We start from the raw sequence: 13,696 nt of genomic DNA on the forward strand, positions 1-13,696 counted from the left end.
TGGATTGGAAACAGATTCCTATTTGAAATAATCCACGATTTAGGGCTGGATGATAATTCAATATCAATATATATCAATCTATAGACTTATATCTACGAAAGACAACAAAGGGTCAATAAAAAGTTCAATAGAATAAGTTTTCCTTCCTTTTGCATTCAGATTAATATTACAGTCATTACATCCTCCCAACCAATCACAAACGCAGACCCAGAAACCAAGCTCCGCCCCCTTCAGAGAGCATACGTTTTTTTGTTTTTATTCAGTGTTTGTGTGTCCTGTATCTAAAAATAGGTCGCTAAGCAACAGCATAAAATGGGCAGGGGTGCACTTAAAATATATGCCATGAATTTCCTGATGATTATCGATATCATCAAGGTGATTTCTATTTTATCTATATGCTCTTTTTTTTCTATATCGCCGATCCCTACCATGACTACAGGAAAGGAAGCAATGGACTGCTAAATTAAAAGTCTAATTTTGTTTTGTCAATTATTGCCAAGCGTTTCACTATTAAATCATACAGTTTTAATGAGTAAATATAACATTTTCAAACATTTGGTGCGCTACAGGCACTTGCCAGACATTCTGTACGTAAATAACTGTATTTGCAAAGAGCTGGTAAAGTTTAAGTGGTCCCTGTTCTTACTACACATGTGCTCGGTAGTCGTCTCATGCAACAGGCTGGCATGTAGGCCAACATACCATTCACTGCTTTGCATGTGGTTCAAATTACATCTGACCGTTCAACTTTAGCCAGGGACTTTGCTATTGTGAGTTCTAGCAATACATCAACCGACTTTCCTCAAACAGCATTACAAGCATACAATTCAGTCACAGGAAGGCAGAAATGACATATTTATTCTCCAACACACTAATAAATGGCACAAAATTGGGAGCTTTGTGTGGATCATAATTTATCATGATTGTGAATCCAGATCAGCACTCCCAAATGTACAAGCGCATCATATCATGCACACAAACCCGCCTTAACTTAAAGGGAGGATTATTGTGCATTTTATTGTAACAAACTTGGGATCTAACAGAGTTCCCTGCATTAACTACCAGTATGTTTAAAATGTATGTAAACTGATTTTTTTTTAAAAAGGGAAAAAAAGCAAGTTCATGTTATTTTTTTAGTCATCCAGCAACCTGTTGGGAAATAAATAAAACAAAAACAAACGAGACAGCTTAATTTTAAGACTTTCTGTGGTTCGAGTTCGAGCTGTAATTCATAAAAAGGCATCCGGACGCTGCTGACTATTTTCTTCCGAGCTCCCTGGCTCTCTCTGTGGCCGATTCCACCGCAGACATGACCGATGCCCTCAGCCCTCCCTGCTCCAGCGTGTGAAGCCCATAGATGGTTGTTCCGCCCGGGGTGCAGACCTCTGACCGGAGCTGAGCTGGATGCTTCCCAGAGTCACGCAGCAATCTCCCAGCACCCTGCAGCACACGGTGGAAGCGAGAAGAGATTAAACTGGACGGCGGTTTGTAATGAAGGGCATTAGGAAAATGAAACAGTGCGGATTGCAAGACTGACCAGAACAGTTTGAGATGCGATGCTGTGAGCCAGAGCGCTTGGCATGCCCATTTTAACAGCTCCTTCTGCCAGGGCTTCTGCAAACAGGTATACCTGGACCACAACAAAAGAAAAAAAATTAGAATGAATATATATTACGGATAAACTATATATCAGCATTAACATATGTGTCTGCTAATGTCTTTATTGTATTTTTTTAAACACACAGCATCAGTCGGATGACTAAAAATGGGCAGTAATAAAATTAGCCGATGTTTATTTCCACCTTGTTGCCGTTTGTGTTTCAGGTGATGGAGGGGGGTCGGCTGTGTGGTGATCGTTTGGGTCATGTGATAGTGAGGCAGCGCAGGATTTTTGGGTGTTTAATTGAAGAAGCAGAGAAGCAATTTAAACAGTGTGGTTGTTTTTTTCACAATGTCATAAGGGTAGAGAACTATAATATGAACGACATCGGTTGTCTGCGATTACAGCAATATTAATATTTCACATTGGTGCGTGTGCGTTTGTGTCTCGGGAGACTGGTGTGCCGTTCCTCTACTTCCCTGGACGTATTCCCACAGCGGAGCGCTGCGTTATGCAGCTCGAAGGGGGCTGTTGCACTGCAAAAAGAGAACTAAAAATAAGTAACATTTTCTTGAAATGAATGTATTTGCCCTTGATTTGAGCAGGTAAATAAGATTATTTGCCAATGGAATGAGTATCTTTACCCCTAAAATAAGATAATTAGATATACTGCACTTGAAATAAGATGATGGAGATGAATTGTTCCTATTTTAAGTGCAAAAATCTTATTCCATTGGCAAATAGTCCTATTTACCTGCTCAAATCAATGAAAAATAGTTTCATTTCAAGAAAAAATTTCTTATTTTTAGGTCTATTTTTGTAGTGATGGTCAAGCTAATAAAAGCTATTTTATGGGTTTATAGCTGCGCTGATGCACGTCCAAGAGCTTTGCTGACTTTTCTATGTTGCCCTCAAACATCCGTGTCGTACCAGACCGTGCACACACACACACACACACACACACACACACACACACACACACACACACACACACACACACACACACACACACACACTTCTACATATTAGAGAGATGTTTTGGTTTGTTATCTGTGGTTATCTTGTATGAATATTGATACAATTCATAGTATATAAATATTGTTTATTCTAACTAACAAACAAACTCTATATTAATTTTATATAAACTTTAAGTTAAGTATCAAGAATCTTTATTGTCATTATGTGTGACCATAATGACACCGACTCAGGATGCGCACAGTTTACGTATAACATGAAGACAAGACAAGCAGCATTGTGTGAAAAAATATTACAACATCCTGCAAACTGCAATGAACAATGCAACCCTGAGACTCACAAAAGCCACTCCGCTCCCGCTCAGCCCCGTGTGGATATCGATCCAGGCTTCAGGCCCTTCCTCAACCAAGCCACAACAGAGCAACAAGCTGCGAAGTAGAGCCCCATCTTCTGGTTTTGCATTGGCCCCCCGTGCAAACAAGAGGGCCCCTTCTTGAACCAGACAGGGAAGGTTAGGCATCAGCCGGATGACGATGGAGTTCTCCGGGAGGAGCTGGAAATGAAAGCAAGCGAGCAAAGAAGATGTAAGATGTTTGCTATCTAGACAGACTGAACGATTAGTATGACAACTGTCCGCCTCACCTCCTCCAACACTGCTAGGGTCACTCCTGCTGCAACAGAGACAATGATCTGTTTCTTTGTGACGTGCCGAGAGACTTCAGAGAGAACGTGTGGAACGAGATGAGGTTTGACCGCGACAAACACCACGTCTGACCCACAGACCACCTCTGGGTTGGAGTGAGTTACAGACATGCCAAGTTCCTGGAAAAAAAATAAAACAGGTTTATCAAGAACATGTAGCTGATAGATAAAATACTCTTAACAAAAACCGGGTCAGGAGAGCTAAACTTAGAACTGATTAATGTAATGTAGGTTTAAAAAATATATATAATTTTTTCCCCCCCAAATTTGCCCAATGTGTGACAATAGTGGTGTTTCTATTCTATTTTCTCTGTTCATATCTGCAGGGCTTCACTGCAGCAGTTGGCTTGCAGGGAAAAAAAATAAAATAAAAATCAGAAAGCAAACTAAACTTAGCAACGGTAACATGTCATCTGTTGCTGCTCATTGTCCCAAGTTACCCTACAATGAAATTATGGCGAGGAATACCTGGAAACGTCCCAGATTGGTGGAGGATGGTGCACTAACTTTGATGTTTACAGGAAGAACATTCCCTGCGAAGGAAAGGATCAGCAACATTTATACTCCAACGTTGTTTCTGCGTTTGAACAAGTCTCTCTGCACTCACCTGACAACATGCCCTTTGCAATGCCGAAAGCCATGTTTCCTGCACCGATGAAGCCGATCCTCAGTGGTGGGTCGGCCTCCTGCTCCATTTTGGTCTGAGACAAATACAGGGAAACAAAAAACATGTCAGCCAGAAAGCATCATATACCTTTCTGCTCAGCAGATAAAAGTTTTGCTTTTTATAAGACCCCCACCACTAATAATAAATAAATAAATAAATAAATAAATAAATATATATATATATATATATATATATATATATATATATATATATATATATATATATATATGCCCAGGCGTTGTAGGGAGGTCATACAAGCAGGTGAAGGCCAAACACACTGTGGAGCCTCATTCTACCTTATATAAAGATATTACATCAAAGTTGGATCCGCCTCTACCGTTTTTCCACTTTAATTTTGAATGTGGCTCCAAATCCAGACCTCCATGGGTTAATAGATTTGATTTCCGTTGATTTTTTTCTTTTCTTTGTCAGCACATTCAACTACATAAAAAACAAAGTATGTAATAAGAATATTTAACTTATTCAGACCTAGCATGTTATTTTAGTTCCCTTTAATGTTTTGAGCCATGTGTGTGTATATTCTCTATCTATCTATTGTAGATAGATAGATAGATAGATAGATAGATAGATAGATAGATAGATAGATAGATAGATAGATAGATCTCCTGTCAACAGTTATGTGAAGCTACAATTTGCCCACAGGCACACCAAAACTGGAAAATAACTAAGTTGAACTCCTAGTCTGACATGACTGTTTCAGCTTAAAAATAAAAAATAAAAAAAATCAGACAATACAGTATGGATTTGATATCAACAGCATGCTGGTGAAGATTCTCAGTCATCCAGGTCATGGTGATTCCAAAAATAGTAATTGCTTTTTTTTTTTTACTTTTTTTGGAATGATATTAACAGCATAACACCAAAGATCCAACCTGACAAGCATCAAAGGATCAGGCTAGTGGTGGCTGTTTCCGGCCAGTACCAACTGAGAATCCTTTAATCACCACATATCCTCCCTACCTGTGTATTGACGCTGACCATATCGATCTATTCATGACCACACTGAACTCTCCTGAGTGCTACTTGCAGCAGGATGCACCACGACATAAAGGATGTCACGCTGGGTCCTTGAACATGACACTGAGTTCACTGTCCTCCAGAAGCCAGATCACGTTAATCTGCCCCAGGAAATCGGGCCCCTGTTGTATTTGCAGGGGTCACAACATCCATCTGAGCTTGATCTGGGATAACCTGTCATCCTGTTTTGATGCCATCTTCAAAAGATTCTAAGTCCTGTATCTCCTTCCATCCGCTACTGCGTTTGAGGTTTTCAAATCACAAACTCCTCTACGTCCCAGTTCTGATTCTTCAAGCCTGCCGGGTCTCTCTAACCAAGCCTGGCTGCGCTGGGTTGCTAATAATGTGCTAACGCGGCTAGTTAGGAGCAAAGCCGTCAGCCGTAAGCCTGTCACTGCTTTGCAGGGGGGGGGCTTTGCTAAAAACAAGCGGTTCGAATAAATATGTTCTGACAGTAAAACCTTCTGCATCCAGCACAGGACACCGAGAAAAAAAAGGGGAGTTTGAAAATTCATTAGAAATTCTACACACGTGTTAAGCTAATTAAACAGAGACACCCGAACAGACTGTCAGACGACGGAGGGATTTATTTTATTCACCTGCTTCGGTTCTCTGAATCACAGATGACCGGCGTTTCTCAAGTAAAAACTTTCTTTTCTTTTGAACCGTCAAATAGCCTGCTTCGGTAACTCCCACTGCCCGGAGCATCCACATAAACCAACCAACCGGCGGAGTAACGCCGACTTGTCCGTCTGTTTGATTTCCTCCTCCGTCCTGCCGTCAGGGATGGGCGGTGCAATGAGCGGTCGTGTCTCATACGCGTCCAGGCCACAGGCATTGTTTTGCACCGCCTAATTTCGTTTACGCCATGCACTAAATGGAGCGCACCCTGCACGGTGTCCCTGAAAAATGCGACAAATGTGATTGGTCGGCTGGCCGCGGAGCAAATTTAGGCCTCATCTCAATCAGCTGTTATCGCCTGCGGAAGCCCCAGAGTGGTCGCTTTCTTTGCGTGTCTAGGATCTTCCTCCAAATCAGAATAAGGTATTTATTGGCATATTCTTCAAGCATATGTTCTTTTTTTTAATGTTTCCTTACTTTTTATAAAGAAGAAATAAGGAGCCCCCAAGGGGACATGGGAATTGTTTTGATTTTTTTTTTGCTACCCTCAATAACCTATTAGACGGTTCATGCGGCATATTGAATATTAAGTCTTTATGCTACAACATAAGGTTCAATTTAAAATTGTAAATACCTTTTTAAGTGAAGTGAACGTGTTTATACATTCTTAACCCCTAGATGACACGGGATTTTTTATTTTATAATTTCGTTAAATTTGCAAGAAAATATGCAGAATGTATTTTTTTTTTAGGTTAAAAGGTGCCTGTTTTTGTGTGTTAGCACATACGGGTTTGTAATGAAACTTTGGAAAATGATATGTGCATCATAATGAATGCTTAGTTCTGCAGTGAGGAGACATGCCTGGGCAAGCCTCGTTTCCCTGCTCCTAATAAGCAACCGAGTTAAGTTTTTATTTTATTTTATCTCTAGTAACACAGTAGCTATTTAGACACGCTAAAAATAAATAAATTAAAACGTAAAAGGTTTTCCATCTGTCATGCATCAGGTCAATCATGATTGATCCCTTTATGTCGCCACCTACAGTCAATAATCAGAATCGACTTGATTTCAATATAAGAACCGCCGCCTTCACGTCAAACTCACAGCTCCAGTAAAAATAACAAGCATCACCTGTGCAGAGATGCGGTGTCGTACACAAGCATTTTAAGGATTTATTTATTCATTATTTATTTTAAATAAAGTGGAACATATCAAAATATAAACCCTACATTTTTTTGTGCACGTCATAAAATGTTTCAGACCAAAGGATTTTTTTTACTTGAATCTAAAGTATTCTTATAGCCTAATAACTGTTCCTTTTCATTTTTAACCATAGGGAAAAATTAAACTGTAGTAAAAATGTTAGACATACCACCAGTGGTTCTATTTCTCTGTAAAGCAGTTTACTTTACAAATCTCTTTTCTGTGGGCTATGCTTGTGTCCAGATCCACATCGTAGTGAGATCAAAGTCTTTAAGCTAAGCAGCACTTTATTTAACCAGTATGTACTGCAGAGTGAGGGTGATAAAGTTATATTTTAACAGCTGCCGTTTAGGGTCTTTAGTGCAGCGTAAGGTTTACACACACTCCACTACAGAGCTTTAGAAAATTGGCAAGCTTTAAAGACACAATATTCTGCGCTTTATTGGCCTCAGTGGTATAAATTTCCAATCTATCCTGCTTATTCGTGCAACTGCAGAGGCATGTGACTCTGCACTACCGCCACACCTATGTAAGGCTGATTGATGACTAACGTGCATGAAAACGTAAGCCGGCCAAAGATCGAGGTAAACGCCGTTTACAAACCAAGGATCTCAGAGAGGCTGTGAAACTTTTTTTTTTTATGCATTTATTTTTATTTTATTTTATATATTATCTGGAAAAAAAAACAGGGTGCAAAGCAGAATAGCTTCTGAGATGTGCTGTATCTTGCGGATGAGATGATCACCGATGCTGCTGACCCAGAGAAACTGATCAACTTTTTTATCTTCAAGTATATTACGGTATATGTGTGTCTAGTCACTTATCTTTCCTCCTAGGGCAAGTGAACTTTTTTTAATGAAGTCAGTTTAGGTTGTCAGCAGCATGTTGATAAATAAGTAATAGTAATAAATGTTAATGAATTAAATGTTAATGATAAATGTTAATGAATTAAAATTACAGTTAAAATTCCTTATGTTTTTTTTGTTTTTTTGATGAATACAACAAAGTGTCTAGGCCATGTGACGTCTTTGAGTGAAATAACTAAAACATGATGTCCTTGATATCCCCAAAACATTTGAATCTAAGAGCAACAAGGCAGTTTGCATTGCTTTCTGTGTTCTGATCCAGACATGGGCCACATCCTGATCCACCATTGGCTCCTCCTGATGACCGTCTGCATTCTGGCCTGCCCTGCAGTCACCGGACTCTTTGAGTGGCTGAGGATCACGCAGCCTGCGGCTGATCCTCCTCCTCCTCCACCGCCGGTAGCGCCGGCGCTTCTGGCGAAGGACGCTCAGTTTGAAATGGTGACCGCAGACCAGAAGTTTCTGGCTGAGGCAAAGCAGCTGGAGCTGAGCCCGTTAGACAGCTGCCACTACAGGGTAAACTGAAGTTTCCTCTATAGTTTTCTAAGATGCATCCTTTGTAAATTTCAACCCAACCTGATCCATGGTCTTTATCAGGATGTCAGGGACCAACTTTCTAACCTGACCCTGGCCAAATGAATTTTGCTCCGCCTAGCTCCACTCATCCATCTGGAACAGATCCATAGGAATGGCGTTTCAGAAGGATGGGCCTTATCAACAATCCTTGCATAGGATTGGATTACTTATCAACAATCCTTGCATAGGATTGGATAAGCCACTTGTCTGTTACTTTATCGACGTGCTATTTCACCCACTCACACCGAAGCTAACCCGTGACGCTGTGAGAGCGACGCAGGAAAAAACAAAACCAAATCCGGTCATGAGAAGGGCGAAAACATAGTTTCCACCAACAAAAGCCTTCAGAGCCGTTCTCTGATGTTCTTTTAATGAAACAATATTAGGTAGATTGGACAACACGGAAGAAATGGCAGCATCAATGTTAACACTTTCTGCCTCGATGCGAGCCGCCATTGTTGTCTGAATCAAAACAGTCTCACGATCGCTTCTCCATTACGTCACATCTATGAAACTCCAGCCCTGCGTCCTGATTGGCTGGACAATAAAATTGGTTGAAGAAATCACTCTCTATGGAAGATGTCCTAGATGGATGTGAGTGAAGCTAGGCGGAGCTAAGCGGAATGAAATTCATCTGGCTAGGTTCAGGTTACCAACTTTCTAAAATCCTCCTGAATATAGAGGATTCACATGGTGTTTGGTTGGCAATGCTCACATAAAAATCCAGCTGTCTGGACAATAGATTTGACGAACATGGGAGCGAACTGTGTGGGGATAAAGATATTGAAGCTTTGGCTGTGTCTGCAGGTGGTTGCTAGGCTGAGGTCCAGCTGTGAAAGCCTCACTGAGGAGAATCTCGCCAAGCTTGGAGTGGAACTGTTTAACTGCCAGGCGGAGATCGAGGGGCGCCGGACCTTCCCGTGTACAGAGGAAATGGTAATGTGTAATCTGATTTTAAGAAAGGGGGGAAAAAAATCTTTTACTTTATTATATATTTCTAACCAGTATTTGGTGTTTCAGACCATTAAAGAATGCACAGCCGACATGGACCCGGACACATGGAATGCCTACCACATCGTGAGCAACAGAGCACGCTCGGTTTGCTACGCCGCCCGTCAGCAGCTCTTCCGCCGCCGAGCGGAGCTCACGGTCAACTCTCTCATCTCCACGGCAACAAGCCAGCTGGATGCAATGAAAGACCTGAAGGTCAACTTTTGATTTCCCCTATGTTTCCATTTGTACATTTTGCTCTGCGGCACCGGATTCCGAGTTTCTGCTCGTGCCGTTTTTTTGAAGCAGGTGGGACAGCTGGAGCTGAAGGAGCTGACGGCAGCCTCTCTGGACAAGCTGCTGGAGGGCCATAGCGCCCTGCAGTCTCAACAGGGCAAACTGCACGAGGGTCAGGAGCAGATGGAGAGCTCACTGAGGGACAACCTGCAGCGTCTGGGTCAGGAGAAGGCCCTCATCGCTTCCGGACAGGAGCTGGTAGCTCGGCTCATTCAGGGCATTACAAAAAGAATGGGTGAGCGGCTCAGTGCGTTAAGTTTATTTAGCTTTTCCACATTTAATTCAACCAACATTATCAGCAGTTTGGCTTTTCAGCAGTGTTTATTCTTAGGATGGGGGGTTAAATACAACACTTAGCATCTTATACTCAAAAATCACTTGGAAACTTTTTTCATTATTATATTTTCAACTGAATTGTTCAGGTTTGGTTTTCTTTTTTTTCTTTGTTAGAAAATGTGAGTGAATATCTGGAAATCCAAAGCGCAGAGGTCCAAGACAACCACAAGGCGATTGTTGATGACCTCACAGATGTCAGACACCAAGCCCAAGATATTTACCAGAAAATTGGTATCCGATCAACTTGATAGCCGTTTGTAATTGCACTAAATGTGTGGCTGGGCTGCATTGTTTTGTAATTTCTTTTATTTCCTTGGTGCTGTGACACAACAGACCACAGCATGTCTGAGTTTCTGCAGTACCAGGACCAGACCTCCCAGTACTACGCTGATCTGATGAACAAACTGGAGCGCATGAACAACACGCTGGGAGTCATGCTGCACTACCTGGACAACATGCAGCATCGCATAGAGGACAGGCTTCACATGATCCAGAGCTACCTTGGCTGGGCAGGTGACCGTGGCATGTCGTTGCAACATTAAAATCAAACTCACCACTTGCAGTAAAATGATCAATGTCTTAAAGTAAAGACAGTTAAATGTGGATCGGAGGAGTTATTGTAAAGGGAATCACAAAAATAGAAAGGGTCTGCATGAATGTTTTTGTGGTTTCTTCTTCTTGCAGGTTTGAGTCTAACGGCCATGTGGACCTGCGTCGCACACACGGGCTACTTCGTATTGTGCGCCGTCCTCCTGACGTTCCTGCGCTGTCCGGGCTTCTCCAGAGCCGTGCTGCTGCTCGTGGTTCCTCTGAACGCGGCGGCCGAGGTCAACCAGCAGCCGGCGCTGGACCTGACCAGCCTCAGCGTCCTGCTGCTCACTCTGTCCCTGGGTACGAGCTCTGAGCAGGACACCAGGCAAATGCTAAGCTTTCAGACGCAGCTCTGACCGCGTTCTTTGGTCTGTAGGTCACTGGTTTGTGAATCGTCTTTGGGCTTGTGTGCCAAGCAGAAAGGAGCCAGGTTCACCACCGCTGCTGGGCCCATGCAACATCGTGGAGCCTCAGAAGGACATGATGTTGGGTCCGCCTTCATCCACACCAGAAAGGTTTGTCTATTTAATCTGAAACGTTGGGTCAAGTTGCTCCCAAATTTCTCAGAATTTGTGATTTCCTGTGCATTATGGTGACTAGTGCCTTTTGTTTAATTAAAATGTTTAATGTAACTTTTTTTTTTTTTTTTTTTTTAAGATATGGAAAAGGCGACATTTTCGAACAAGACAGCTTGTTGAATAACGACAGCTTTTTATCAGGTAAAAATGAAACTTGGCATTCAACAGAAACTAATCCCTATGACAGCCGAACTGTTTTGAAACGACTCTCCTGTTTACAGGTGAACTCAGCATATCGGCGGTGTCTCCACGTCACAGGCGACCCGTGCCAGAGCAGAACTTCCTGCCGACATTTGGAACGCCCAATCAGTCCACTCCCAGGCCAACGCCCCCTGGATGTCTATCAAGGGTGAGCTCATTCGTTTCCTGTCAAAGGTAAACAAAGCTTGGTACTTCATGAATCCTTTCGCCAGCCCGTTTTAATCGTTTTTCAGGCTCTAATTGACGACATCGCAGGAGGAGCTTTTTATGCAGCAGATGACTCCCGTAACTTTGGCAGGGAAATGCGGAGTGCAAGTCCGACCCCATCAGTTATCACCAACAGGTTAGCGTTTTGAACTTGTCAAAAAATATACTTTTTTTTTTTTTTTCCCAACCCCACTTTGAACATGTTAGTCTTGAATATTCTAGCCTTCAGGCTAGAATATTCATGTTCAATAATTTGAGGGGTTGTTGTTGTTTTTAAATGCTAGTGTTTTCATTGCTCTGCCATTTAAATATCCACCCCTTTACTTGGACAACTTTATTTGTCATTTAGTATGCACAAAGTGCGTACAGAACGAAATTTCGTTTGCATACAGCTTGAAAAATCACAGTAAATTGCAGTAAAAAAACACACACACATACTATGTCCATGAAATGCATTTCAAGGAGTAATTCATGGCATAAGATATTATTGATTGATAGCAGCACGGAATCAGATGGTTTTCTTTAGTCTAGTCAGATCCAAAAAAAGACACTGGAGGTCGTAAAGACAAATGTCTGATTCCTAAAATCTTATGAATATAAAACTGTTCCTGCTCTTGACATGTCAGTCTTAAAACTACTTTGACCTGAACTATTAATATCAAAGATTAATTGTATGGGACTTTAAAGGCCCATGTTTATTTGGCTCCACTGTTTGTTTTTTGATTTAACAGAAGAAGAAAAAACATGTCAAGGAATCCATGTCATAATGTGGCTTGATATTGATGCAATCTCACACATGTGCATAGGGTCTGTTAGGGTTCAGTTTGTCAGACTTTACTGGAGTACCTTCCAATAACCTAAATCTGCTCTGATTTCTGTGGCAGCTCCTTGTCAGGCCGCCAGCTGTGCAATGGAATCACAAAAACGGGGAAAGCCTGTAAGAACAAGGCGGTTCCAGGACAGGAGTACTGCCGAGTCCACGAAGGGGGGCACAGCTCCTATGTTCAGGCCTAAAATGTTCAACTTTGACATTTTTTTATTTTATATTTTTTTAAGATGAGTTGTTACAGCAGTGAGTGTTCTGAAGGAACTTTTACCAAATATTTATGTAAATTTTAAACGAGTTTGTTCCGAGTCCTTTACAAACGAATGTTTTACCAGTTTTGTGTCTAATTTGTGGGTTTTTGTTGTGTAAGTGGATGCATGGTGATTTGGATGGATCAAGGAAACAATTTAGGCTGTGCAGGTTTTAAAATAGTTTGCTCATTTAATAAATCTAAACAACCATACATTCAGCTTGTTTGTTCTTTTTATTAAACTTATTCATCAGTCACCCTTATGCTCATCCTGTAACATCAACAGCTTACTGTTTTCAAGTTTCCCACCACCTCTATGGAAAGGGCATATTGCATTTTTAAGGATTAAAAAAAAACAAGACTGTCAAACTGAAACAAATCTGTTTTTATTTTTCTAAAAAGAAACCATTTGAACCCCGTTTCCCAACAAAGGGCTCTGAACTCCACCTGTAAAATGGAAAGATACTGACTCTTTATATTGACATTTGATCTGGAACTACAGGTGAAACTGTTCTTAGCAAATTGAGAAACCTTGCTTGAATCTGCTAGGCAAGAAAAGTGGGTGAACTTCATGGAAGCTAGGCGAAGAGGCACTAAACTGTTTCTTTGCCCAAGAGTTATGAAGCACTGGGATTCTTGCCTTTCATGTAAAGCCAGGAGACGAGTACAACATGGCAAACACCACTGTTGGCTCAAGAGGAGTTGGCAGCCAGACCACTGAGGTGCCTGTATATAAGCATCAACTTCCTGGGTTAGCAAGTTTTATTTTTATTTTTTTTCTTTCTCTCAATTAAATCAATTACCATTTACCCACAATTGGATGCAGAAGTGACTAATTTTCTCTCTGTCTGGGACAAATGAAAAAATGGTATCAGTATTTTTGATCTGACTTGTATTCATATTGGCAGCTACCCTTTATTTGTAAGGGTGCCACCTGTTTGGACAGCTACACACTTTAAAAGTAGAAAAGTGAAACTTTCAGCTGCTTCCATTCACTGTTTTACACAACCAGTGTGACTTCTTAATAGAAAAGACTGATGCACTTTCAGACCCAGAGCAGGAAATAAAATATCTTCACGAAATCTGCCAGAATGTAACTTAAAAAAAAAAATTAAAAATCAGCAGCAGTTGTTCAGCGGAGTGCTTTTAGTTTCCTGAGTGGGATTCCTTCT

At 41.3% G+C, this 13,696-nt stretch overlaps 2 protein-coding genes across 3 annotated transcripts; one reads left to right on the forward strand and one right to left on the reverse strand.

Annotated features, from left to right (window-relative positions):
• Positions 1 to 1,120: 1,120 nt before the first annotated feature.
• Positions 1,121 to 5,760, reverse strand: pycr3 (pyrroline-5-carboxylate reductase 3). 2 transcript variants are annotated; one of them, XM_036141032.1, is made up of 7 exons: positions 5,582 to 5,760; positions 3,885 to 3,978; positions 3,746 to 3,810; positions 3,218 to 3,397; positions 2,916 to 3,128; positions 1,538 to 1,630; positions 1,122 to 1,440 (listed from the first exon to the last, which is right to left on the reverse strand). In XM_036141032.1, the coding sequence occupies exons 2-7, from the start codon at positions 3,970 to 3,972 to the stop codon at positions 1,258 to 1,260; spliced, it is 822 nt and encodes a 273-aa protein (XP_035996925.1). In that variant the 5' UTR covers positions 3,973 to 3,978; positions 5,582 to 5,760; the 3' UTR covers positions 1,122 to 1,257. The 2 variants fall into 2 exon arrangements, with proteins under 2 accessions (XP_035996926.1, XP_035996925.1); XM_036141033.1 differs by lacking the exons at positions 3,746 to 3,810; positions 5,582 to 5,760 and having other exon boundaries at positions 1,121 to 1,440.
• Positions 5,761 to 5,894: 134 nt separating this feature from the next.
• Positions 5,895 to 13,141, forward strand: bmb (brambleberry). The gene is made up of 13 exons (XM_036141028.1): positions 5,895 to 6,026; positions 7,935 to 8,188; positions 9,056 to 9,184; positions 9,269 to 9,454; positions 9,548 to 9,770; positions 9,986 to 10,102; positions 10,205 to 10,384; positions 10,556 to 10,762; positions 10,839 to 10,977; positions 11,120 to 11,181; positions 11,262 to 11,389; positions 11,475 to 11,584; positions 12,333 to 13,141. Exons 2-13 carry the CDS (start codon positions 7,937 to 7,939, stop codon positions 12,460 to 12,462), a joined length of 1,863 nt encoding a protein of 620 aa, XP_035996921.1. The 5' UTR covers positions 5,895 to 6,026; positions 7,935 to 7,936; the 3' UTR covers positions 12,463 to 13,141.
• Positions 13,142 to 13,696: the final 555 nt, after the last annotated feature.

Source organism: Fundulus heteroclitus, chromosome 9 (genome assembly GCF_011125445.2).
Source record: "Fundulus heteroclitus isolate FHET01 chromosome 9, MU-UCD_Fhet_4.1, whole genome shotgun sequence".
NCBI lineage: Eukaryota > Metazoa > Chordata > Actinopteri > Cyprinodontiformes > Fundulidae > Fundulus > Fundulus heteroclitus.

Bases quoted from the DNA above. Each gene is read 5' to 3' on its own strand.
- bmb (XM_036141028.1), top strand. From the start codon at position 7,937: ATGGGCCACATCCTGATCCACCATTGGCTCCTCCTGATGACCGTCTGC. The intron at 8,189-9,055 runs GTAAACTGAAGT...CTGTGTCTGCAG, and splicing joins TAGACAGCTGCCACTACAGG to GTGGTTGCTAGGCTGAGGTC. The intron at 9,771-9,985 runs GTGAGCGGCTCA...TTTCTTTGTTAG, and splicing joins GGGCATTACAAAAAGAATGG to AAAATGTGAGTGAATATCTG.
- pycr3 (XM_036141032.1), bottom strand. From the start codon at position 3,972: ATGGAGCAGGAGGCCGACCCACCACTGAGGATCGGCTTCATCGGTGCA. The intron at 3,398-3,745 runs GTATTCCTCGCC...TTTTTTTTCCAG, and splicing joins CCAATCTGGGACGTTTCCAG to GAACTTGGCATGTCTGTAAC. The intron at 1,631-2,915 runs GTGAGTCTCAGG...GTTGTGGTCCAG, and splicing joins GCGGGAGCGGAGTGGCTTTT to GTATACCTGTTTGCAGAAGC.